At 48.8% G+C, this 26394-nt stretch overlaps 1 protein-coding gene across 1 annotated transcript in view; it reads left to right on the plus strand.

Annotated features, from left to right (window-relative positions):
* Positions 1-26394, plus strand: part of SLC24A3 (solute carrier family 24 member 3) — a 156715-nt gene that overhangs the window by 108942 nt on the left and 21379 nt on the right. The window contains exons 6-10 of the mRNA XM_086626594.1: positions 1026-1129; positions 17425-17499; positions 21465-21490; positions 23167-23220; positions 24795-24928. Of these exons, the coding sequence (XP_086482720.1) occupies positions 1026-1129; positions 17425-17499; positions 21465-21490; positions 23167-23220; positions 24795-24928 (393 nt within the window). The remainder of the gene's footprint in view (positions 1-1025; positions 1130-17424; positions 17500-21464; positions 21491-23166; positions 23221-24794; positions 24929-26394) is intronic.

Here is a 26394-nt window from a genome sequence, read left to right on the forward strand (position 1 = left end):
CGTGCAAAGCTGCATACCCTGCAGGGAGGTCTGATTACACAAGCCAAGCCTCAAAACATAGCAACTTAAGTTGGACCTAGCTGGGATTGTGTCCCAATTAACGATAGTGTAGGAGCAGGGTGAAAATAAAACTAGATTCCTCCAGGCAGCTTAGAGAAGCTCAGATCGTTGCCTGGCTGTGCTGTAATCCACCAGATACTGAGGGTCACTTGGCGGGTGGCTGCTTCTGTGTAACATGTTTCTGAGAAAAGGGTAAAGTGGAAAAAAAAAATACCTAAACTACACTGGCCAGATAAATACTGTTGGAACCGTAAAAGCAAGTGGTGAATTTAAACAGACTGACAGCTAGCAGGAGATGGAGTGTTATTTTTAGGCTGGCTTCCTAAGGAAAGAATTTTGTGCAGTACCATGATGCATGTGTCTGTCAGTTCATCTCTCTCACCATTAACCTCACTGGCCAATTTTAACCAAATTTGACAGAAGAGCTCTAAAAGGCACTTGTAACGTAGCTGCATGACTCATCCTGAGAGACATCGTTCAGCTTGCAAGCGGCTAGGGGCCAGGCCGCCCCAAATCAGCTCCGGCTCCAGCTCCTACTTGCCTGCTGAAGCTGATAGGGATATGGGGAATAGCAGGGTACTGGTGAGGGAATGTCTTATGGGAGATAGTTTGCTGCAGATTTGTGTCCAACTCGCTGCTCCCATGGAGCTTACTGTCTTTTATGGCAGTATTTTATGTGTGTTGCCATAACGTTGGATCACAAAACCAGGAGGTTGGTGACTTGGACATGTTTAAGGTGTTCGGTTTTCATTAGACAGTCTATTCAGGTCCCCTCAGAAAGCAAGTTCTGCCACCTTCATTCACCCTCGTACCTTTCTCTGCAAGTTGCCCTATTAAATATGAGAAAAAGTGGCAGAACTGGCACATGCCTTTAGATTCATTAATGGGGTGTGAGGTCTGCAATTTTTTGTGGAAAAATTCTGCTCTTTCCAATTTACACAGCTTGCCTTGAACTTGTTTTTCAGGTGTTTTTATCACAAAAGGAGATGTAGGCGTTGGAACCATCGTAGGCTCGGCTGTGTTTAACATTCTCTGTATTATTGGCGTGTGTGGGCTCTTTGCAGGACAGGTAAGAGCATTTAATGATTCCTCACAGTTCTTGCTTCATCCTGTGCCTTGGCTGTACTGTGGAATCAGCTGCCAGGTTCACAACCTTGCCACAAATTTCGCTGGCTTTGTTCTTTTTAATAGCGCCTTGCGCTATTCCTCTTGCATTTTTGAAATGAAAAGCAGAACAGCAAATGTCAACTCAGGCATTTTAAGCTGCCCAAGATATGTGGGTGGTCAAAGGAATAAAAGTTGGTTATTTAACACCTCCTCTTGGTGGCTGTTGAAAAACGCGTTGTGACGTTTGTATCTGGTTCTTTTAGACCAGAGGAGCCAGGAAACGTCTGTGCCTCTGGCCAGTAAAACTGCACTTTGGTGAGCCGTGTAAGATGCCTCTGAAAGAATGGTGACGCTTCTGGAGCATCGCAAACGATGCTGCCTTTGTGCGAGAGCGTTCCAGATAGGCGTGCTGAGCTGGCACGGCGATGTTGGCCATGGGCATGACTTATGAAGTTGTATGAGAAAAATACAGTCTTTGCTTGTAGTTTATCCCGTTACCTATATCCAGAATCACAGAATGGTTTATGTGGGAAGAGACCTCTGGAGGTCTCTGATCCAAAGCCCTCACCGCTCCGACCCCCCAACCCAATGCAGGGCTGATTTCAGTGTTGGATCAGGTTGCTCGGGGCCTTGTCCAGTCAGGTCTTGAATACTTCCAAGGATGCCTCAACTCTTTTTCTCACTAGCATTAAGGATATCCATTCCTAGTATATTTTCTGACTGTTTTCCAGCATGTCAAACTACTTATGACAACACAAGCTATTCGTCTGAAATTAAAGTAATTAAGCTGTGAGATCTGAGCCGCTGTCTGAATTGCATATGATTGACTGTATAATTAAATATCTGAATCTGCATTCACCTCAGCTCTTGCCAACACGCCTGGTATTCTTATAGTCTCATAAAATGTTCTTGGAAATGGTCCTGTGCAGACTCATTTGTAAAGAGGAGGCGCAGGATAACGTTATCAGTACAGGGCAATGGGATAACCAGCTCCGGAAGAAGAACTCGAGAGGAGGGGCCGGTATAACTTGGTGGGTATGAGAAAGCATGCGGAGAGATGGGGCTTTCCTGGCAAAGTTTGTAATCCAATTTTATTTGCCTTAGCAATGAACTTTTTCAGGATAAAGGTGAATATTTTCACCTTTCACCTTTATGGGGAGGCTTCAGGAAAAGCCCCCCAGTGGCACTCTTTAGGCACTTTAAGCCACTTTAGCTACTTTAAGCTCCCTAGATTTGCACGGGAACATGCAGCTGGAAGCTACACATGCTCAATATGTTAGTGGTTCTCCTGTAACTTACTGTGAAAGCCCAATTGATTTGGGATGATTTTTAATGACCAGAGCGTTCCCAGAGCATGAAGCTGTGTTCCCCAGAGATATTCTCCTGTAGTCAGTAGGACTTTTTGCTCAGGTTGCTTTTTTCAAGCAAATGAAGACGATTGACTGTTTAGCAAGATGGCAGAGGAGCTGATTCTCCTGATTTTTACTCTCCGTGGCATTGATTACATGCCTCAAACCTGGTATAAAACTAGCTACAAATCCCAGCTTTCAGTGGAAAAGGTTTGCTAGAGTTTGGGGGTTGACTGATAATGTCAGTCTTCTCGAGAGACCATCTGTGGGTGTTTCTGAAGGATATAACACAGCCAAAATGCTCTGGTAAGTGCCTTCAGCCTTCCAGGCATGGTAGCTTTCAGAAGTTCAAAGCAGGGATTGGCTGCTTTAAGTCATCCTAAGCGTGGTCCGCGAGTCCCTTTGAAGCCAGGAACTGAGATTTGGACTGATTTGCCCCAACTTTGTTTTCCCCGACTCTGCTGTTGACTTGCATGTGGTTTCATCAAGTCACCTCACCTCTGTTTGCTGCAGCTTAACCCACAGAGAGTGGGTGAGGACTGGAATGATTGATGTCGCTGTGTGGAATCATGATTTAAACAAGCAAACAGGAAACCTCAGTTTAAATAATTCCAGTATTCAAGATAAAATCCCATTTTGGTTTGGGCTTTTCATTTTTTCCCACTCCCAACCCTTCACCAAGAAGTCATTTACTTTTACTGGCCTGAATAATCTTTTTGTTTTGTGTTAGCAGTAGTAGGTATTTGATTTTATTATCAATAATGTCTCCATAGATGCACTAGCATTGGTGCTAAGTTTGGTTGGCGGTTGGATTTCAGTTCTGCTGGGGACCTGCATCTCACTTTTGAGTTGCCGTGTACTGGGCTGGGTGAGCCTGGAGGCAGCCGGTCAGCCTGAGGCGCTCGCCGTGCTCCGGTCGGTTAGAGCAGGGTTTTCTCCTTCGAGCTCAGACCTGTGGTCAGCAGCTGGAGTCCTCTGATCATCAGATGAGACCGGTGAGTCAGTGGGCAAGGATTCACCAGCCAGCCTTGGCTGTCTTGTGAGCCTCCCCTCCGGCTGCTCAGGGCACAGACCTGTTTTCTGGGAGCTCTGCCCTGGAAAGTGACGTTCAGGTGTCTCGGTTCGGGGCTGGACGGCTTTCGGGTTTGTCAGGTGAGAGGAGAGAAGCCGAGAATTCAGCCCGTGCCTGCGGCGGTTTCGATGCGACGATGCGCGTGTGGCCTTCGCGTTCCCCGGACCCGTCGTTAGACGCTCTGCTGTCGGGGGGTGGTCAGGAAGGGCTGATGCTCTGCTCCCGCACTGTCCGTTCTAGACGTGGAATGTCTCTGGCACGGAGAGGGACCGTTTGGAGATGGTCGCAGCGCCGGTTAGCGCGCAGGGGAATTGCGGGGGGGCGGGGGGTGCTCTCAGCCGTGCTTTGCTGTCCTGTAACACCCGCCAGCAGCAGCAGCGGTGTTCCAGCGGGAGCTTTTACGTGGCGATGAGGGTGATCTGCAGCTGCAGTTGTGGCAGCATGATGGGATCCCATCAGCCAGTCAGCACCCGGCAGCACGAGCTGCGGTTCGGATGCCGGGTCGCTCGGAGATAGCGGCAGTGGAGGAGGCGGAGGGGAGCAGCACGGGCAGCAGCACTCAGCGAGCCGTGACCGTGGCCGGGCTGCTCCAGCCCCTCCTGGGGTGCTGGGTGCGGGGCTGGGGAGGGCACCGACTGTGCCAGAGGTGGTGGGGCAGCTGCCTGCTGGCAGAGTGCTCGGGAAACCCGGAGTTAAACCCGCAGGGGACTTCCACAGCCTTTCCATGAGAGCTCTATATTTTTGCAGAACTGTTCAGTATCCCAAGAAAGCCTTTCTGTTTGTTTTTTGGTTGGTAAATGGTTGAATTAAAAGTACTGACCAGCTCTCTCCAGGATATGTTTTATTTTTAAATTACGTTGTGGTATGTATGTGCTTTGTTGGATGTATTATTCTTTGGCTTAAGAAAATACTGGGTTTGGCCACATGCACCTGGTTTAAAAAAAGAAACAAGCCCACAGCCCCAAAAAGCTGGTATGCGTTTACTTGAACACCAACTCTAATTGATTATTTTTCTAAGCCTTTAATGGCTGGTAAGTGCACACTTCTCATAATAAATGAGAATAGACATCCCACTGCCGGAGCCAGAGGAGGAAAGTGTGATGCCCACGCCGCTATATGACACTATGCACCTTAAAACTGCTTTGAAAGAGCATTGTTAAGGCTGAAAGTCAAACGCTGAAAAGTTACAAAATCGCAGCGTTGAGGTCCTTGTGCAGCCTTAATTTGCCCCCCCGGTGCGTGTGCAGCATTATCCAGCCCTTCATTACGGGTCCCGTGCTGGTTTCTCCGCAGGGTTCCGCCTCCCTCAGCGCGCAGAATGGACTTTGCTCACTTAATGAGCAGCTATTCATTATTTTGTTTTCTCCCCATTGTTCGGTGTGTGCCCTTCTGCCTTATTTACCAGGCTCTATTCAAGCCCTGTTCCAGAGGCAGAATTATTAATTTCCTCTTGAACTTCTGCCAGTCTCATTGCTATTGTATCTGAGCAGTTGATGAACAATTAATTAATTTTCCCCAAACCTCTGTGAGATGAAGGGATGTTTTAAAGATGGGGAGACAAAGCACGGAGAGATTAAATACAAAAGAATAACTTGTCATTTTAGAGGCCAATTAGAGCTGACACAGGCCTGTTTTCCCACCTGAACGTGTAGCATCCTGTGGCATGTGCTCTGCTCAGAGGGCAGCTCCCTCTGGCTCCGGATGCTGCTCCCGCTGCCCCTCAGCACTGCACAAGGGTTTCCTTGCTGGGCTGTCCTTGCTTTCAGTGGCCATCGCAGTGCTCATGCAGCCCAGCTCTGCTTGGAGCGTTCAGCTGCTCTAGCCATATGAGCCTCTCTTCTTCTCCGAGGTCCCAGCTCGCGTTCCAGCTTCTGCAAGGGGACACAGAACACCTCTGTCGTGGTGAGCCCTGGCTTTGTCCCTAGGACCATTCTTGTCCTGAATTAAGCAAATGACTTAACTACCTCATCTCCTAACGTTTAGTGCTTGCTTTTGCTAGCGTGATGATGTTCCTCCTAAGCACCCAGACGCTCCAGGTTTCTATCCATTTGCTCTGTCTCCTCAGCCCCTCACTCCTCATTTCTTGAGTGTTGAGAGAAAAGCTTTCTCCAGACAGATTTTCCACCTGGATCATGGATCCACCCCACGGCTGTCTCTCGAGCATCCAGCTTTCCCATAGACCCACAGTGGTCTAGATCCCTTCTCCTCTCCTCGCCGTCCTGCTCTGTGGCTCCTTGACCTGACTCCTCCTGGCTGACTTTACCCACGCCAGGGACGCACCTTCGGAGGTAGAGGAGCCTCCTGAAGAGCCAGGGCAATTGCTTTTTCCGCTGTTGTCATCTCCTCTGCCAGCTGCAGACTTGATGTACCCCGTGGGGAGTTCATGCTGGAGCACTTGCAACATATCTGCCCTTGCTCTGCCCGTGGCCAGAGGACCCCACCACCCCTGGTTTGTCATCCCAGCAGAGCTGCAGCCACCACAAGAGGCTTCCTTCTGGATGCACCTCTGAAGTCGTTAGAAGGCCTACAACGAGGCTCCCTGACCCAGCACGGCAAGTCTGAAATGGGAACTCCTCCGTGCCCACACACTCTCCGTGCTCCGGACGCCCAGTAGGTCTCAGGCTATGCTGCATCTCGATTCGACACGCTGCTACGGTGCTTGTCACCGCTGCCTTTGGAGTAGGAGGCTTCCCCACCCATGCTCAGAGCGTGCTGGAGATCGGCGTGAAGAGCTGTGGAGATCTTGGCCGCCCTGCCTGCAGGCACCCGCACGGGTTTGGCCACCCCGCGACGCGGCCGTGCCCGGCTCTTGCCCAGGCTCATGTGGCGAGATGCTGCTGGGAGCCATCGCTGGGTGCGGGGAGAAGTGCCTAATGCTCAGCAGTCAGTCTGAAGGAGCTGGGGAGAGGCTGCCAGAAGCCCTCAAGCAAGGCAGTAATTAGAAAAGCTTCCACTTCATTTCTTTATTTATGTGTTTAATTTTGAAATCTTACGGAATTTGTCACCTTGGTAGCTAGAGCCCCGGTTCTGCAGGCGTTTGCAGCCAAACTCATTTCTGCAGACCGAGCTGCTTGCAGGATGAGTGTCTAAAAGCCACATGACTTGTTTATATTGTCTGCTGTTACGCCTCACTTTAGGGTTTCCAAATAGCTGTGGTAGTGTTGCAATGCTCCTGAAGAGCTGCTCTCATGCTAAAAATCAGTTGATGTAGATGAAAATCAGCTTTATTGTATCGTTGCGCTCCTTTTTTCTTTGTGGCCCAGCCAGAAAGGACAAAGCTGGGCTGGGAAATGGATTGGTTTGAGTAATGTCAACAGGTTGGGGAGGTTAACCGTGAGGCTGTGTGCGCCAGCCCAGAGCTGGAGCTGTGTGTGTTACAAACTCTAGGGAAGGATTAACGAATGCAAGCAAGCAAAATTGCTTGAAACAACCATAAAGACGTTTCTGTTAGTGTTAAGTATTATAAACCCCTTGTCTCCCTTGTTTGTTTTTAAACAGTGCTGAAAATTTGAAAAAGTTGCAAATCCAGTGTAAGTCAGAGACCTCTAGCCATCAGACTCTTAAGAGTTGATGGGCTGCTTACTCATTTCAAAACTAAGGTGGTTCTAGATTATATAAAAAATATTTGTGCCATGGTTTGTTATTGAAAAGTGGAAACGTGTGTTTCAGTAGCCTGAAAGTGACTTGATTTTCTCTTCCAATTAGTGTTGATGACACTTTGCAGATCACCAGTGAGGATTCTGGACTAGAGGGATTTAATTTTTTTTTTTATTTCTGTCTCTTCTCACTGATGTGAGCAATGGAATCTCCTGAGGTCTTTATCCTTGGCACAGGAGGACCAGTTTTCAAAAAGTGACAGTCGATGCAGGCTGCCTGCACTTTCGATGGCCGACCCAAACACTCTGAAAATCAGATCTCTTTTTGAAGTATCTTAAACTGGGCCTCTGGAAGCTGAAGAACTCGACTCCTGATGCGTTTGGAATCTCCGACCAAGGCATATTTAGAGGGATGAAGCTTCCCCGTGCCGATGGCCGAGGGCAGCCCACTTGGCCGTGGCAGTGAGCCTCAGAAGCTTTTCCTTCTTCTGGCAGTCCGTTGCAATATTCTGCCGGTGCCTTACGTGCGCACGCGCACCGAGGAAGGTTTGCCTTCTTTCCCCTAGGCAGTAGTGCAATTTTTAAGCTGTAGGTTTTCACATATGGAAATACATGAAGAACTGTCCTCATTCCCCGCATGCTGATGTGGTGCAGGTCGGATGTGTCTGTAGCTGTTTCTTCAGTTGTGCGTACGCCTGTGACACGAATGCGTGTGTTTCCAGTTGTTGGGTTGTGTCACCCAACCATTGTTTATTTAGCTGCCGTGTCTGTTTTGCTTTCTAATGGCAAGGAGAAAGTAAGAGAAAGCTGCAAGAGAGAAGTGGCAGCAGATGCAGCCCTTCAAACGGGAGCTCAGCAGCGTTTCACAGGGATGCGTGCCTAGCTAGCAGGGAAGAGACGCAGGCATGGAGTCTGCCATCTGCGTTGTGACGGATTGCGTTAGGCTTTTTCCATGACTGCAAGCCAGCTGCGTGTGAGGAGGTTGACCTTAGCCCAGGGTCCCCTCCAAGCCTCAGTCTCTCTGTCCTGTCTTCTCTCACTGTCATGTTTGTGCTTCCTAAGTTCTCCCCTCCTTCCACTGCCCTCTCGTCATCCTTGGCGGCAAGGATGTGGGATTCTCGGAAGCAGTCAGTGCTTGCTTAATTCAGCTCTTGTTCAAGCCAGCACAAGCTGAGTTTGTTCAGTTTTGAAAATTCCCCCGTCCAGATTCTTCTCTTTTTTGCAGCTCTGCTGCTCTCTCCTGCGTGTTGTCCAGTCCTCCTCCGTCCTCATCCAGCACTAAGGTGCAGCCATTCGCAGTGTTGCAGGAGAGGATGAAGGATGAGGTTAGTGAAAAGCGCTAAGTAAAAGCAGTGTAGCCATGAGTTGCAAGTCACTCCAGCATTAAACAGCAATTTTTAATCTGCATAGCTTGATTTGTTACTTACCACTTCACTGCTGTGTTTCTCATTTGAGTTCTAGTTTCTCTATTTCACCTTTCCCCAGAACAAGACAGGCTGCTCTGGGTGGAGCAGGGGTCAGTGAATGCTGGGTCGTTCCAGAGACGTTCTTGGTTTTTCAGAGGCTCTTCCAGTTACTTCTTCTGTCCAGGGGTCTAGTTGGTGGCTAGGTGTCATTCCTCAATATACTGCAGCAAAAAAGGACTATCTTGACTGTCTGACCTACTGCCTTCTGCTCCAGCAGTATTCTTTTACTTGAGTAAAGAAAATAAATTCACAAGGCTCTGCTCTGTCCGAGTCACGCAAACCCCTGTGTGCGCTGGGGATGCCTCGGAATCGTCAGCTGACGCGCGCTCAGTTTTATCTCGGTGTGAAAATACACCCAAGAAGTAGATGTTACAAATAAAGAAGAGCTGAGACGAGGAGACTGAACAGAGATTTAATAACCAGGTAGAACATTGTTTACTGAAGAGACTGGGACTTCTGTAATCTATTTTTAACCTAGTTCTGTCATACAGTTAGCTTGCATGCGTCTTAATCTTTTAAGCTTTAATTTCGTTGGCAAGTAGTTCAGACTGGAGTCGTTACTGACCTTTGGCTTTATGATTGCGTTCATGAGCTTTTTTTTTTCCTCCTCCTGATTGCAGAGGAGTCTTGGGAGAGGAGAGTTGGAATGCTGGGTTTTTTCTTTGTTGGTCCGTGACTGTCAGTGGAAAACCTCTGGAGAAGTAGTTTAAGCAGAACTTAATGCCAACTGTTGGGACCATACGCTGCTCTTGTAGTCGGGGGCATGATGTTTATTTGTGCTGGCAACGTTTCCTCGTGGCTGCGGGCGCACTCTTTCACTGATGGAAGTGTGTTGCAGACCTGAAAGCAAGAAAGGGACAGAGTAATAAGCCAGACAAGGATCCAACACTGAGACTTCCACTGAAGATGGGGTTTGTCCCAGAAGTCAAGGCTGCGGTCCCGATGGGAGCGCAAAGCTGCTGGCACGGCTCCCTCCCCTGCTGCTGTCTGCAGAGGAACCGGCTCCTCCGCCTCCCGCGTCCTCCTTCGTGTTTTACCCGAGCAGTCGGGAGGACATTGGCCCGCTGTGGAAGCAGCAGAGCGCTCCTTTTCCCCGGGGTTTTCCTGCTGGGATGTTTGGCACTGACAGGCGGCAGAGCGACTCGGAGTGGTAAAGCGAATGAGATTCCTTTCCGGCTCCCCCTTCGACACGGGCGCTGTTACCTCGGGAATCGGGGCCGTGCGGATTTACAGCACGTTTGTAGCGGTTGCGCCCGCGGTTCGCGTTAGCCACGCGCTGTGTCCGTTAGCCGGAGAACACCGGCCGTGACCGTCCTGTTCCCTGCGAGCGTCGCGCCGTGTCCCCACCGTGCTGCTACGTGGCACCGACCGGCGCGCGGTGAGTGAGCTCTGTCAGAGGGACCGTGACACCATAACCCTTTTGGTCGCCCTTTGGAGAGGCCTGACGGGCTCTACAAGCATTCTGTCATTCCCACAGTCACTTTATTTCCCAGAACTAGGCCAGCAGCTTGCGTGAAATGACGTGCCTGCACTGGGCACCGCTTCAGCAGCGTGGCTAACGAATGCTCAGCTTGCAGCGGGGCTGCTTGCGTCGTTTCTGTCCGGAGAGGCACGCAAGGCTGGACCGCGTGGTGCCAGAGGCCTGGCGTCGGCATCGGAGTCAAACCAGAAACTGCACAGTGAGGTCGGTGAGATCGGACCTACTGATGATTCTTCTTTTTTTTCCCTCTTGAGGTCCTTGCTGCTGTTGCGGTAGCACCCAGCAGTCTCAGGCGTGGATTAAATCTCCACGGTACCGTGCGTTACGCAGATACAGAGCCAGAACGTGGCTCTCGAGCCTGAAAGCTGGTGATCAGACAGTGTGATGGGAGACAAGAGGAGGGACTCAGTGGGCAGACAGGAAAGCACAAGGAAACTGTGATGGAGCAGCAAGATGGGCGCAGCGAGCCAGCTGCTCAGCGTGTAACGAGTGACTTGTGGGCTGTGTGGGCACGGGAAGGGTTTGGCATTGGCGAGGGGTTCAGAGGAAGCTCCTCTTCTCCAGGTGCTCCTCTCCTGGCCCTGTCCTCATCAGGGACAACATGATGGTACTGATAGCAGACCATCTTTTGCTTGAGGAAGATGTGATGGGGACCGGTGTAACGGGCAGATTGGGTGCCAGGCTTGCTGTCTCAATGGTGAATGATCCAGGACTGGTCTGGCCATCATAGAAGTTGCAGTGGTTTTTTTATATTAGCGTTTCAAAACCTTCTTCACAGACTTACATTCAGTAGGAGGATACAAATAGGAGAGGCAACCAGAAGTGTTGAAAGTGGATTCCTATCAGCATCCAAACGAGTCTGGTTCCTAGTCGCCACTAAACTCCATCACCATTTGAGGTCAAGGTTTCTCTGTCGGAATTCACGTGCAGATCAGTACTGTGGACTTACCGTTGGTAGGATTTTTTCTTGAATCATTTGTAGTGTAAAAGCAAGGGAAATCACAAGATTTTATGTCTGACAAGGCAGTGGCCAGTCTGAGGAGACTGGGAAACATTTACCCTGTGCACACCTTGCTGTACATGTCTGCAGCTGTCCTGGAATTCTGCTGCGAGTCCTGCATGGAATCGCCTGCGGTCCAGGAGACATCTGCAAGTGCAGGTCTTTGGGGTCCTGCTGCCTTGGCTCTGCAGGAACCTGAGCTGAAAAGACACGCTGATCTGAATAACTCATGGATGATTATGAGTACCAATTAAGCAGGGAAATATTTTTGGCTTTGTCCTGAGGTTTGGAGATTGTCCACTGTTTCCATTCTGAGAATGTCACAGAGACAGATTGCTGCCGCAGTAATGAAAATATCAAGAGCTGCTTAAAAAAGCAAATATTCTTGGGGAAATAATGAGAATAAATTGAGTTGGTTCGCAATGTATGAACCGGGAGCCGGAGTGACGGTTGAACTCTGCAGAGAATGGCTAACCAGTGGTAAAATCAGGAGGCTGGTAATTGGAAGGAAGCTTTCCTCCCAGTGAGTCGTTAGCTCAGAGCTGCCTGGCAATTACTGGCTTAGAGAGACATGTATTTTAAGGCCTGGAATTTTTTTGGCCTGACCCATGCTCGTATTTTATATTTCACTTAAGTTGGTTTGGGAGGGGTATGCAGTGTTCGGCCAAAGCCCCAAGCAAGCCCGCATGCTGCTTTGCGGGACTCTGGTGTCTTTGCCAGGAGGTACTCGGTAAAGAGTATGGTCAGGAGGCTGAGCTGGATGCTCGTAGTGTCCTGGGATGTCGGGACAGCCGTGACCCCAGCACGTCAGCAGCAGGGAGACAGCACCGCGGGGTATGGAAGGGAGCGTCTCTGCTCCCCAGCATTTGGCCCAGGGCATCCCACTGTGCTGCTGGTCCCAGTGCAGCAGCCTTCGGCTGATGGCGACTGCCTGCCGGCTTTCCAGGCAGGCTGCTCAGGTGGCAATGGCTTTACATGCAGGAATCTGTCTAAAATTTCAGTTGTTGCAGAGTGGTTCAGCATGGCAGGAGGGGATGTGGGATCAGGGACTTCTGCTGTGCTGTCATGAGATAGTCCCCCGTGCGTTCACCCGGCGGTTTGGCAGCTGCCTCTCCTGTCCTTCACCTGCACCACGAGGCTGTCCCAGCTGGAGCAGGAGGCTGCTTCAGCCAGCGTGCACGTCTTCTGACTTACCTGAGCATGGTGAAGTAGATTTTCTTCTAATTTCTACCTAGCTCTGACATAGATGACAAACTGCTCATAACTTTTGATTTTGCAAATGAAGCAAAGGTAGTGTGGGGTCCCCTGCCTTCTGGAGGGGACCCCACCCCGCAGCTCCAAGGGCAGCTCCTGCAGACCAGGAGTAGCGTGTGAGGAGGTTCCCGCTGCACGTCTTGCTGCAGCTGATTGAAGAGGCTGACGCGGCGCTGCTGGCTGGTTGTGATCTTTCAGGGTGCCTGCCAGGTATCACAGTGAGCACAAGTTTTGTCAGTCAGCACGGACGAGCGTTCCAAAATCAGGTCCCAGCCTCTGTTAGAGTGGTGTAAGACCTTCCCTAATTGCTTCTCTGCAGTCCACATCAAAGAGGGGCAGCATGAAGACTGACCCAGATTCTCTGCTTCTGGATGCCTTTTGACAAGCCCTTAATGAGAACTTAAATGTATTGAATGAAAACTTGAGGGAGCAGCATCTGCTGTGAAGCCACCCAGTTGCCTGCCTGTGCCTCTTGTCCCCAGCCTGGCAGGGCCTGGCAGCGGTGCGTATTCCCTTGGCTTGCCATTTCTGGGGAGGGGGAGAAACAGCAGCAGGGAAAAGGGGCTTGTGTTCACTGCCTGTTTTCTCAACCTGTCTTGCAGCATTGCCAGGTAAGGCTGTCTTGGTTTGCAGTCATCTTTCAGGCTGTAGCTGACCGTTAAAAGAAAAAGCTGCTTTTCCAGAAAAGGGCTTTGTGGTTCTCAGTGCAGCCTCATTCAAGCTTTGTGGAGCAAAATTCCAGACCAGTGATTAATTTGGGAGCACCCTTGGACCCTGGAGTTGCATGGAAGGCCTACCCGAAATAGTGACCGTGGCTCGTGGTGCAGTGCTGTGGGAGATACCTTTGTATTGAAACTGTCTAATGAATTAGCGACGTTCTACCACGTCCATTTAAAACTCGAGAGAAACATTCATCTTTGCCCGAAAATGCGTTTTGCTGAATGGCAGTCTCTCTGTCAAGATCGAACGTCAATGAACCAAACGACATGGGAGCAGTCAGCGGCGCCATGTGTGCGTCACCCGGGAAGGAGATGCTTCCAGCTGCGAGGCACTGAGAGGCAGATTCACCATTGGCACGTCTCTGTAGATCTCCGTAGTCTTAAGGCTAATCGCCGTTGGGGATTGTCTTTAATCTTTTGACACCCTTGCCCAAGCAGTCCTGCCTCTCTGCATTAACAAATTAAGTTATTAGCTCTTAATGCCTGAAAATCTAGACCTTCTGTGCCAGAGGGTAACAGAGAAACAAGATTAAGGAAATTGCTTCCAAAGCCGAGCGTTTCCAGGCAGTGTTTGTAGCTGATCGTTCAGCCCAAGAATGTCAAGCAAAGAACGGGCCATGAGAGGAGGAAAAGCCCTGGAACAATTCAGAGTGAAAAAGATCTCTGAAGAACGTTCATGTGCTTAGGCATTTGACATGCTTCCCCCGGAAAGTTGAGCAGAGAAAATACCCAGCAGCACATGGCCCTCTGGACTGCCTCGTGCCTTTGTTGGCAGCAGCAGCAGCAGCAGCACAAACATCCTCACTAAGGTAGCAGCAGCCATGCTCTGCATCACACGCTTCATCCCGGGCCCACGGCTGTCATGGGGAGAACATACGAGTAGCAGGCTTTAAAACAGCCAGCTGGATGGCCTCTGTCACCAGGTCTCTTCTGGATGGGAAAAGAGCTTCTGCACTGCTAAGGGAAGAGAAATAATTTGGAAGAGCAGAAGAGAGAAGGGTCAATTTTATAGAGGGTAAATAGTGAAGCCCTAGGATGGGGCATGGAGTATATTACCAGTGAGGCCCTGGATGCCCTGAGCTACCTTAGGTGCCAAGGGCAGTAGGTACCATTGTCTGATTTGCAATGCTTTTCCCCTGGTGGCTTATCTCCATGTGTGTGCTAGATGGAGGAGATGGTGTGTGCTGCATGGGGCTGCTGCTTCCGGAGTTAAGAGCTGCAGAAATCGAACTGGAACTGATAAAATCTTGATTTCTCTGCTCTCCAGCCCATCAAAAATGGAAATAAGTGTTCTGAGTGGTAATTGTTACATGGAAGATTTTGCAGGGTGAAAGTCTGCCAGTAAGAAGCCAAATACCTAATATGAGTTGTTTTACCTGTTGGAACGATGCTGCAGCATGGGTGGGTCCTTGTCTGTGGCAGACTTGTCGGGGTTGCTCTTATTTAAGCCTGGACTAAAGAGCTCTTCCTTCAGCTCTGGGGATGCCAGATTCAGTTGCCAGTGTAGTAGTCAAGTTCAGGTAGTCAAGTTCAAGTAGTAGTAAGTTTAGGTACTTCCTTTGAATGGAGGAAGCGTGTAACTGGCCATCGGTGGTTTTACAGTTGCCTCCTTACGTTTGGCTCCCAAAGGACCAGCTCTCTGCTGGGTTACAGTATTGCTGATTTAAAACTCAAATTTGATCATGTTTTTACCCAAGCTGATTGCTTCCGTGATTTCCTTTCTGCCTTAGTCTGCTAAACTGTAATTTAAGTGGTTTCCAGTGCGTTAAGATTTATGTGGAGTCCTTGGTTGCTGCAAGACTCTATGGCACAAATTAGGCATTCAAGGTCTTGACAGTTATAACTAGACTACACGATTCTTGTCAGCAAGCTGAAAATACTGCCATTTCCCTCAGTGCTAATTAACTCCTTTTACCCTTGGTGCATGGTTACCTCGTGTGCGTGGCTTTCCGAGATCAGATTGTTCTTCCAGTGATCACATGGTTCAAAGACTTCGGGTAAATGGCTCACGCCCTAAGGAGAGCTGAGATTTAATTGCTGCATCTGGGGGACCTGCTGGGATGTCTGTGAAATGTGAGCAGCCTGTACAAGTCCCAGGCACGTGCACGTTGCCTTCAATCCAGTCTGCAATCACTGCAAGAGTCCTTGTGATTCCCGTAGCATCTTGGTCTGTGACTCTGGTGCACCAGGTCCCTGCTAGATAGCTGCGTTTATGCATCTGGAGCTTAATGTGCTCCTTCAGGTGTCTGAGGAAAATTCCCTGAAAAATATGCAGACTACCTTCAAGATTATTGTAGAATATCAAAGAAAGGAGAGATACTAGCTTGACTCATAGTAGCTGGGACATCTTGCTGTCACAGGTATGTGGTGCTGCCTGGTGACACCCCTCACACCCAGGAGAAAGTTTATTAGCTAGAAACCAACAGTTGCCAGCAAGCCTGTTCATATAGGGTTTGTCATTTGTTTCAGAAATGTTGTAACTTTTGTTATGCAGAGCTCAAGTTTACAGCTATGAAATCCCCACTAGTGTCCGTGCTGAGGAAAGTGCATAGGACCTTAAGCAGCATCATAAAAGCTGAGTGGAATAATGTCAAATTATTTTATAAACTCTCTTAGAAAAATTGCTCAGTCAAAATGAAGGGGCCCACTGTCTATAAGATGTGAGATTTAATTAAGGATCTCTGCATAGAATTATGAACCCAACTCCACATTTCTACATCTGGAAATTTCCATCATAAAGCATCTCCATTCGTCTGTCCCTACATGCATTGAAATGTATTGTCGGCTGGTATAAATCTCATCTGACTCAAGGACTTTAAAGGCCTGCTTTTTTATTTTTAGCTAGGAGTTTCTTACATGTCAGTGGTTGCATAAAGAGACTTTACACTGGGCATAAATCACATCCACTTTAAAAAGCCACAATATTAAGAGGCTGTAGAGATTTTGAAGTGTAATGGTCAGTATCTTTTTACAGCATTTGTTTTGCTAGCAGTTCTGGAAAATTCCAATATTGTAAGCGTTAATATGCAGAGAAATCTGGGAAACTGATTTTTGCTAGCACTCTGAAATAAGACCCACTTTTCAGATATTCTAGAAATGGAAATGAAGTTACTGTTTGTTTGACTGAATTCATGCGTGAGCGTGACTGGAGGATGTGGTCAGAAAACTCATTTACACGTTCAGGGGCCAGAACCAAATCAGTGTAAATTAGCCATCTCCCATCTGCTTCCTTGTGGTTTACACCTGTGAAGGATGTGACCCACAGTGTTTGAAATATACTCCAGAAATAGGAAATAAAGATTTGAGGAGAAGCTTCTACTGAGGGGACTTCTTAGGGCTGCAAGAAATACAGTCAAACTGAAGATGTTACCACAACATGACTGCTTTTAATCTGCCTTTTTGAATACTGTTGATGAAGTTACAGGCTAACTTATTCACTGGTATTTTTTTCTTCTAAGATCTGAATTGCAGGCTCGTTCCGCCTACAGTGACAATTCTTCCTCATTTCCATGGCTTTGGAAGGTGTCAAGTGAAATGAACTGCACAGCAATCTCATTTTATCCTCTGTTGCATATAGATTCCTGTTTTTTGATCTTAATGCTTTGCTGGAGTGTTAACTTGAGTATTTGTCCCAAAACCTGTGCAAATGCACGTGGAGCTGTGGTGATACCGGTCAGTGTGGTGGGTGAAGCTGTGGCTCTGCCGAGGTTCAGGCTTGCAGCATGCAGGGGATCTGGCATGAGTCAGCATGGGTCAAGTTGGTGTTTTCAGCAAGGACAAGCCCATCATCCAGCAGTCTAAAATCCCTGGAAACCCAGTGTATGAGGTGCCAGCAGCTGGACTCGCCGTGGACGTAGGCACGTGGTGCTAGGACGAGGGTGGGGAGGACCCACATTGCCAGGCGGCAGCTGGGAACCGTGTCTGGTGGTGCTCCCCTGCCTGCTGGACCAGTGCATACCTTGCGCTCTTGCTCAGCGTTTCAGGCTGGTTTCCTCTCTCAAGGAAGGCAGGAGATTTTCCCCCAAGTTGGGGAAAATTAATACAAGAAACATGCGAACTGCAGGGTGGGTGGAAGGAGTGGTCACATCCTATCACAGAGACTTGACGGGGCTGTTCATCTCCTGTGACCATTCTTCATTGAGACGCTCATCGCTGAGCATCAGCGCTGGCACGGAAGGGTCCTGCTGGTGAAGCTGAGCCCCTTCCCGCTGCATGGAGACAGCTCACACAGAATAGTGGCCTTAACTTTGGCACAGGTATTAGCGTTGCGGTCGTGCTGGTGAGAGCCTGACTGACATCCTCTCTTTGCCTGTTTTCCCAGGTTGTTGCACTGTCATCATGGAGTCTCTTGAGAGATTCAATCTACTATACACTGTCTGTTGTTGCGCTCATTGTGGTAAGTTTTTGAAGCCTATTCTTCTATGGGAGCCCACGTGTCTACTGCCAGCTGTAAAGGGAACCTGCTAAGAAATTATGGTCTTGTAGCTAAGACCCTAGCTCCAGGAGTCACGTGGTTTTCTGCTTGTGGAAAAATGTGCTTGTGATCTCCCTGGTTCTGTAGAAAAGCTTGGCCCAACAGTAGGAGACCAAGGAGTGTCCGGGGAGCCCAGAGCGATAGCTGTGGAGATGTGCGGTGCCCCGGTCCCAGCGCAGCCGCAGGGTGCGGAGCCGACAGCCCGTGCTGCAGCCTCTCCGCCAGCTCTGCAGCACACGTGGCCGTCTGTCCTCTCCCAACAGCGACCCTCATGGCTTCCTAAAAAAGGTCTAACCGAGCTGTAAGGAGGCAGTGTTTGTGCTCAGAGGAAAGAGGTCCTCAACAACTACAAAACGTTAGTTTTTCCACGCGTAGTTGGGGCAGGTCTTGTTCAGTGCACACTAGCAGCAAACGCTCTAACGAAGGCTGCAGTGTCAGTAACGCTTAATGCTGCTCCTATTCCAGCTTTCATCAACCTCAGTGGGTACTCTGCATCTCTCAGAATCAGGCTATACAGTGAAAAAATGTTAGCACAAGCGCTTAGATAAAGACACTGGCATCCGTTTAGCGTTACCTGTGCCACCAATACCAAAGAAAGCCAGCAAGTCTAGAAATTGAGTTTCCTGGTAACGATTGCTACTTTGCTTTTTTTTTTCCTTTTTCCTGGCCTAGTCTAGGATTCGTAGATTCCTGAAGAAGGGAAGAGTGATTTTTTGAGGCTAACTTCCATATGTAAGCAAGAAGGGAACTTTGGAGTCAGAAGTGAACACTTGCTTTTCTGAAGTTTGTGCTACTTTTATTAGTTGCAATTTCAACAGTGCGTTTTGTTTTGCCTTCATTCTGCCCCTGTCTGTACACTACAGATGTTCTGTAGGTGCAAAGGCCTTTATCCATCTTATCTCAAATGGAGGGTTTGCCTCAACCTGTTTGTACTTTTATTCCCCACACTGCAAGGTGAGCCTTTTTCACCTGATGAAAAATAACTTTTCTACATAATTGTTAGCAATGATCTTCAAAAGGAAAATATTTTTTTTTTTTTGCTTTTACGGCTTGACAGTAACCTCTTACCAGAAAGTGTTCCTAAACAACAAATTTGGCCACACCACTAATTGTAATAGATGACGTTGCAGGAGCTTAAAGGCATCTTTCAGGCATTCTGTTAGTTTACTTCACGGGAAGCACAGATGTGGGCAGCTGTCTGATATTTAGCCTCCTGTTGTTTGGATTGGGTGTTTCATTTATTGCATGGTGGCAGACAAGTTAGAAATCTGCTGAATCTATCATCATTTTTTAAATTCTCTAAGCAAGGCAAGTTCTTTTTCATGGCTGGTTCATTCTTGTGGTTGCCAGCTGCTTCAGGATGTTGAGAACCATTCTCTATTGTATGGTGTCCAGTGCACCCCTGAAATTCCTAGGTACGTGCTCTATGTAATGAGGAAGTTGTACGGCTCATTCATTGAACAGACATCTCTGTTATCTGTAAGACTTTTCTCTGGTACTTAATTTCTGTATGAGCTGTTCTTCATAATTATAGAACTGCAAAAGTCCTTTTGTTTTGGGAGTGTACCTCATAATACCAGGATACTGTTATTTTTTTTCCTAAGCCTTGGGTTAGCTTCTCTCCAGCTGTATGCCCGCTCGTCAGCTCATCTTATCAGCTATGAGTTTTGAGGTCCTTCATGTAGGCAGGGCAGCAGGACTGTGCAACTCCAGGCCCTAGTGGAGGCTTGAAGGCATTGCCAGAACTCTTATTGCCGTGTTGCAGCACTACCTGGCTGATGGTGGCTTAGGAGATGTGGAGCACGTGCCACTTCTCTTCAGCATTACTCCATAGCAATTGCTGCAAATGACTTTTAGACACCTCTTAGAGAAAAGCAAAGAAAGATGTGAGGAAGGGAAGACATTTAAAATGGTTAAAGATTTAGCTCCCAGCTGATTTACCAATGCTTTTATATGCAATATTGCTCCCCAGTTGATGGCAAACAAGGATTTTTCCTTTCAGAGTCAAACACTGCTTCAGTTTAAGAGGTTTCTCCTCCCCTTCATTCATTTAGGGACCCCTGGCTTAACAGTGGCTCAGATCTTTCCTATCCTTTTAGGGCAGAATCAGATTTAGGTGGCAGCACATTGTTATTCAAATACTGACTCTCTGGTCCTGGAAGTCTCTGCTGGGGGACAAGCCACAGGCTCCATGCAGAGCATACCACGACCTGCGTGCGGTTCCCCCTTTGTTAGATTTCTGCGCGCCTTAAATTTTAGAAGACGCTTAAATGCTTTGCAATATAGGGATAGTTTGCCATATCAGGGCATTGAGACCTCGCTGCAGCTGAAATACAGTCATCGTACTTGAGGAATTATACTGCTTGTGGAATGTTGCTCTCATAGTATTTTAGACGGCGGCTTGTGGTGCTGTATTGTAAGTTGCACTCCGCTGGAGTCTTTAATAATCATAAATACATCTGAGGGGAAATAAATACATTTCCTGCCAATGTTGAGATACAGCAACTTTAAAAAGCTTGAGATTCTGCTGGGTAAATCAATGTGACTTTGTCGCCTTACATTTCCACTAGCAAAGGAGTTGCAGTGCTGCAGTAATAAATAGCAAAGCAGTATAAAGTCACCTGTTTGGTGCTCCAGGCCATTTGATAAGAATGAGTGAACTCTACATCACAGAGATCAGAAGTGGATAAACTGCACTTATCATACTTATCTCACCTTGATTCAGCTCTGTGATTTTTTTTTTAACCTTAAAATAATATTACAAAGCTACCTGGTTTTCTTTCAGAGCTTGGCAAAACTGTTGCTCCTTATTTCCCTTGCAAGGAAAAAGACGCCTGTGTATCTTAACTCGAAGGGACGTGGTCGGAGTCATTAGGGACGAAGGTGGGATGGGTGCTGTTCTCGATCACGAAGGTCAATGCTCAGCCTTCACGTCCCATCACACCAACGCACCGTCACCTCAACCGGGCCGTGTCGCGCTGGATTACGGTGACTGGGAGCGGCGACTTACAACACAGCGTTTTGTGGGGATGTTTTCTTGTCAACCAGTGTAGCCGGAGCTGCTGTTTAGGGAGTGCAGAGCCCAAGGAGGTGCTCACTGCGCTTCCCGAGGCTCGCTCCCGGTGCCTCCCTTCTCCCCGGTGCGCGGCCGCGGGTGCGTTCCTCCGCGCCCGGGCGGAGCGCGGGCCGGGGCCGGGGCCGGGGCCGGCCCCAGCGGCGGAGCGCGGCAGCCACCTGCCGGTCAGCGCCCCGCGGCGCCTCCGCCGGCCCCTGGCCCCCCCCCCCGCCCCTCCGCCGCAGCCGCTTCTTCCCAGCGCGGAGCGTTCCGCGCGGGAGGGGCCGCGGCCCTGCCCCGGGGAGCCTTTCCGTGCCGCGCTGGCGTGAGCGCTGCAGCCCGTGGCCGTCCGGCGGCGAACGCCGCTGGCGCGGGGGTCGGGCAGACCCGGGGGTGCCATCCCTGGGCCCGGCTCTCGGCCAGCAGAACTGCGCAGCGGCGGAGGAGCCGGCTGTAAACCCGTCGCCCGGGTGCCCCCAGGGCCAGGTCGGGGCAGGGGCGGCCCCCGGGGCCCCCGCCGTGCCGCTCGGCGGCGGGGCAGCCCCTCCTCTGGCTCCGGCTGCGCTCCCGGGAACCACCGCAGTAGCCCAGGGCGCACCGGGATGCCGGGGTGTTTGGGAAGGAGTGCCTGCCAGCCTTCGCTGGTGAGACACGCTAGCGGATGACCAGTTCAAAGGCTGGGCGGGAGGGCAGCGCCAAAACGGGCCAGAGCTTAACCCCGTTGCTCTGAGCCCTGGCCTGCTCTGCCCGCTCTGGCTCCTGCTCAGGTGATGAGCTGTTTTCAGCTGTGATTTCATATGTAACATGCCTATTTTTAACCTTTTCTCCACAGTTTATTTATGACGAAAAAGTTTCCTGGTAAGTATATCCGGCCGTGAATCCCTTTTCATTTTTTTTCTGGTTATACCACAAAAGCTGCAATAAGTGGGGTTCATCAGGAAAGGAGGGGGAAGCTAAAAGGTTCTGCAGTGCTATTCAGGCAGCACTTTCTGCTGCATGAGAAACCTCAGCACAAGGTGGGCTAGAATAACTCACTTTCTGAGCCAGAGAGGAAAGCCTAGGAGAGTGTCACTCAGGCTGTTTCCTGATCCAGTGGCAGCAGTGGGTGCCCTCTGCCCACCCTGCAGCAGCCAGGGATGGCGACGTGCTCAGCAGGGACTGCTGCTTGGGTGCCAGTGTGCCAGGGATGTCAGCTGCCTGGGAACGGAAGGGGCTGCCCAAGCAGTCATAAATAAGTGTGTTCCAATATTTGGATTTTTAATAATTTAAAAAAGAAAAGTTCCTAAGGTAATATTAAAGAACGAATGACCAGTTTAAAGAAAGAAGAAAAAAAAACAAACCACAACATTAGTATCCCCACAAATGTGTTTTGATGTACTGCAATAGGTGTGGTAGGCTAGGAGGGCTTCAGACACTTTTTAAAGTGTACTGTCACTTGTTTTGCTTTCATGGTTTTGTTTTCAGCACCTCTCAAAGCTTGTAGAGTGACAGTGGTAGCTTTGATTTCACTCACAGCCAGTTTTATTTAGATTACAAGCACTAGGGGGAGTGAGGCTTTTTGGGCTGCATGTTTTCTTAAGCTTGTTCTCACTGGGGGATTTATGTTTAATTTCAGAGAAGGATTTCTGAAACACTTGAGTTTTGCAGTGGTTTGTTTTTTTAACTTAAATTCACTCGAGGCCTAGTTGTATTTAACTGTGCCCTTCACCTAAAACACACCAATGCGGAAGCCGAGTGTTCAACTGCCCGAAGCAGGGAATGAGATACTGATATGGTTAGTGCCATGTCTCAAAATCCTTAATGAGAAAATGGCTCATGAGTTTTAATATATAGCAGTCTGATAATGGATGATTTCCACAAGGACTAGCAGTTTGCCATAGGGTACTGTGCAGAATGCAGCATTTCAGTCAGTGGAAAAGATTACCTAGAAGCAAGTTCTAGAAGTCGTATTCTGTTTTCATACAAATGTCATTAGTTTGACAGAAACAGGGGAGAAGAAAACTGACTATCTAACCAGCAGTTTAATCTGCTGCCTGCTGCATTCTCTGTGGTTGTGCAGCAGCAATAGCGAAAGAGCAACTGCCCCGTGTTCGGGCGGTCTCAGCATGGTGGGTGTGCTTTAGCATCCTCAGAACGCCCACTGGCCTGCTTCACACCCATGCGGGCAGAGCAGGGAGTCTGCTGCCCTCCCTCTGCTGCAGCCCCCACAGCTGTTGTCCTTGCAGAAGTGTCGGTGTTCCTTGGGTGTGCGATTTGTTCACTGAACTTATGAGTTTAGTCACTTGTTCGTAGCTGACGGGTTGATTTGGCCAAGTAAAACCAGAGCAGAAGTCAAGAAAACAAAGGAGGCATCACACTTGGGTGTGTGAGCCATTTCTTTACTCATTGACTTCTCTAGAGGTGTGTTTTGACAGCCCGAGAGGATCAAGCCTTTCCGCAAGTTGGTGGCGTGACAGATGGGGGAACGGCTGGACTTGGGCAGCTGACTGCCGTGCCCTGCTCTCATGTGTTTTCTGTGTCGCTCTCGTTTGCAGGTGGGAGTCCTTAGTCTTAGTGCTGATGTATGTCATCTACATCATTATCATGAAGTAAGTGAAATGCACCCTCGGCTCGTTAAGGTTGTAAGGCTCCCTGCTCCCGTGCTTTTCCAGAGGTTGCAAAGGCAATTAGAGAGCTGCGGGCTGTGGGAAGGGCTTCCGTTGCATCACTTAGCTTGCACGTCAGCAGTACCTCCAGTAGCAGGGGTTAAAGCACCTGGCCCTGTCCTGTGCTTGCCTGTAGTTTGTCCTGATGAGGCAGGAAGGGGCTGCTTATCCCTGTAGTACAGATCCGAGGATCAGACATCGAAAGGTGGATGATGGTCTACAAATTTCACCCTGTGTGAACTGACCAAGGCTGATGCAGGAAGTCTGTGGCAGAGCAGAGAACTGGATCTGTCTCCAAGTCCCACTAAAGCAGCCTCTTCTGACTTTGCTTTAGCACCCCTACTCAGAAATAAACATGTGGGAGATTTCAGTCTACTTTTTATGGGTGCTAAAATCCACAGCAATTTGTTCGTGCTTGCTTGGAGACCCATGATAAAACTACAGCACAATCAGCATTGATTTTTGGAGCATCTGACCTGCGTAACTTCGCTCACACGAGTTCATGCTAGCAAAGCTGGTCTGTTGTGCTGTTTGGTTCCTGTGCTCCTGCCTTGTTTTTAAAAGCCAGTGGAAAGGAAACCCATATTTATACTGGAATATTCAACAAAACCTACCAGCTGCCAAGCACACCAGTGGTCTTGTCTCAACAAGTAAGAGTAGAGATTTGTTTTGAAATGATGAATAGAGTAAATATTGTGAGAGCAATTCTCAGTGAGAACAGCAAAACACTCGGGCTGGGTTGAAGGGAACACAAGTCAGAATTCATCTCACTTCTAATAATTAGAAACTTTTTCTTTAACATGGAGGGTAGCTTCACCCTTGCAAGAATTAACTGACCAGTAAAACAGACAGTTACAATGTCTTAGTCTAGAATGGATTTTTTTTTTTCTGAAAGCAATGCTGTGGTGTGAACAGATGTTTCAGACCTGTTTGGATGTAGCTAGGGAGGTTGTCGGCCTTGTTAGGGACCTCGGCCAGGTGTTCACAGTGGTCTACCCTTGCCTTTGAGTATCATGGGGAGATCTTTGGCTCACGTTTGTGTCAGGTCCTAGATACTCTAAATAAAATAAGAAACAAAGATTTTTTTCCCCTCCCTGCCCTCCCTCCCCGCAAGTTAAAACAGAACTTAGCGTGTGGTCTTGTGTTTCTGTGGCAGGTCTTCACAGGTAAAACAACACTCATGCTCAGATATGATTATGTGATAAAAAATAAATTTGGACAATGACAAGTAATCATTATTTGCTTTACAATGTATTAATTACACGTGATACATAAGCATACGTGTCATTCAAGGTTCATGTCTTGTCTTTCATGGCCTTCTGTTTATGGAGAGATTGCATTGTACACAATTTAGTTAGAGCTCTGGCGTACTGTGGCTACACTTCCTTAAAACCAGAGGGATTTTCTTCCCTCCCTTAATTGGATCGCACAGGATATGAGTCTAGGAAAGGGAAGAGTGTCAAGAAATCCACGTAGAAGGAGCAAAGGTACATCTAGAATTTGTTTCATTTGTGCAGGTACAACTCAACCATACATCAGTGCTTTGAAAGGAAGACAAAAAACTCTGCAAATATGGTGAACGGTTTAGCAAATAACACGGAAATGGACGATAACAGCAACTGCGATGCCACAGTGGTATTGCTAAAGAAAGGTAACTGTTCCAGTAAGTCACCCTGCTTGCTTGCATCATTCTGACTGTTTACGCGTTTGTCTGCAAGCCGTGCAGTGTGAACTGCTTCTGTCTTACCAGCCGTGGAACGGGCGAGGAGGTGGCCCGTTCGGAACCCTCCTGCCGCATGGCCGGGCTCCTGTGCCTGGGGGCACGGCGCGGGGACCCTGGCCACTGCATCCTTTGCTGCTGGAGGCAGCCCAGGCCTCCTCTGGGTAGTTCTTGCTGCTGGCCAAGTGCCTGACTGAAAAGACTCCTGCAGCTTCAAGCCTGATTTGGCCAGGGGCGACTTATTCAGACCATGACAGCCATGCCACTGTATGTCCTCCTATGGGTGCTGTTATTCTGCACCGAAGATGCCCATTTACATGTAGTTACCTCCAGTCAAATTTAACTCTGTTTCGAAGTGACATAGCCTAAGCAGGGAAAAAGGCCCTGCTTATACTGGCATGTGCTTTCCCCCCAGTGAAGGGAGGGTGGGGACTCTGTGCTGGTCTGGGCAGCATGCTCTTACTGCACGTGCTGTCTTGAATGTGCACAACTTTTCCACGTAAATGATCTTGAAGTGGACTTCGCTTTGGCTGAGATCTGCTCCCGTTTGACTTCAGTGATGATCACGTGTGAAAATGATTGTATTTCTTCAGCTTAGAAGAAATTCACCCACTCCGTAGCTCAGCGGCAGTAGCTCAATGTGTGCATTTGCAAGCGTGTGATAAACTGTAATTTTTTTATCTTTGTAACAATCAACAAGCATGTGCAGTAACTGCTTAGGATTTGTATGCACCTATCCTCAGGAATAACACACACCCCTCAGTCACTGGTTTAACTTGAGAAGGAGCTCTAGCCTGTCTACAGCAGTCCTGGTCTGTGACTACAGATGGACTGCCCTTGTTATTGCACTGGACTAAAAATTAACAAAAATAAATGTTTCTTTTCCTGAAAACAGTGATTGAAAGACATAGTCTGTATACAGTAAGCAACTAAACTTGAAATGTAGAGGGGTCTATTTGCTGACATCAGACCCTTAGAGTCTGCCAGCGGCCAGCCATGGTGTCACTGCCCTCTTGCTGAGGGAAGGCTTTTCCGAGTGCTGCACGCTCTGCTTTGGGACGCTGCTTTTGTGGGAACAGCTGCCTGTGGCCTGGGGCTCTCAACAGCAGCACTGTGCTGTACCAGTGAAGCTAGGCTGGCAAGGCTCCCTAAGCATAAACTCAGGGCTTCGCCAGCTGGGTTCACCCGCTGGCCTCAGGGTGGTGCACGAATCGGGCATTTCTTGTGGGATTTGGTTTAAATCTCCTCAGAATGTGTCTTTGCGTGACACTGCTCAGCTGCTGGTGATTTTTTGTTTTGGACACTTGCGGTTACTCAAACTAGCTGAGGAAGGAAGACGAAAGGATTGCTTCATTTTCTTGCAGTGCTCTGTGTTTACTTGGCAGGGGGCCACTGGG

Source organism: Tauraco erythrolophus, chromosome 2 (assembly GCF_009769465.1).
Source record: "Tauraco erythrolophus isolate bTauEry1 chromosome 2, bTauEry1.pri, whole genome shotgun sequence".
Taxonomy (NCBI): Eukaryota; Metazoa; Chordata; class Aves; order Musophagiformes; family Musophagidae; genus Tauraco; species Tauraco erythrolophus.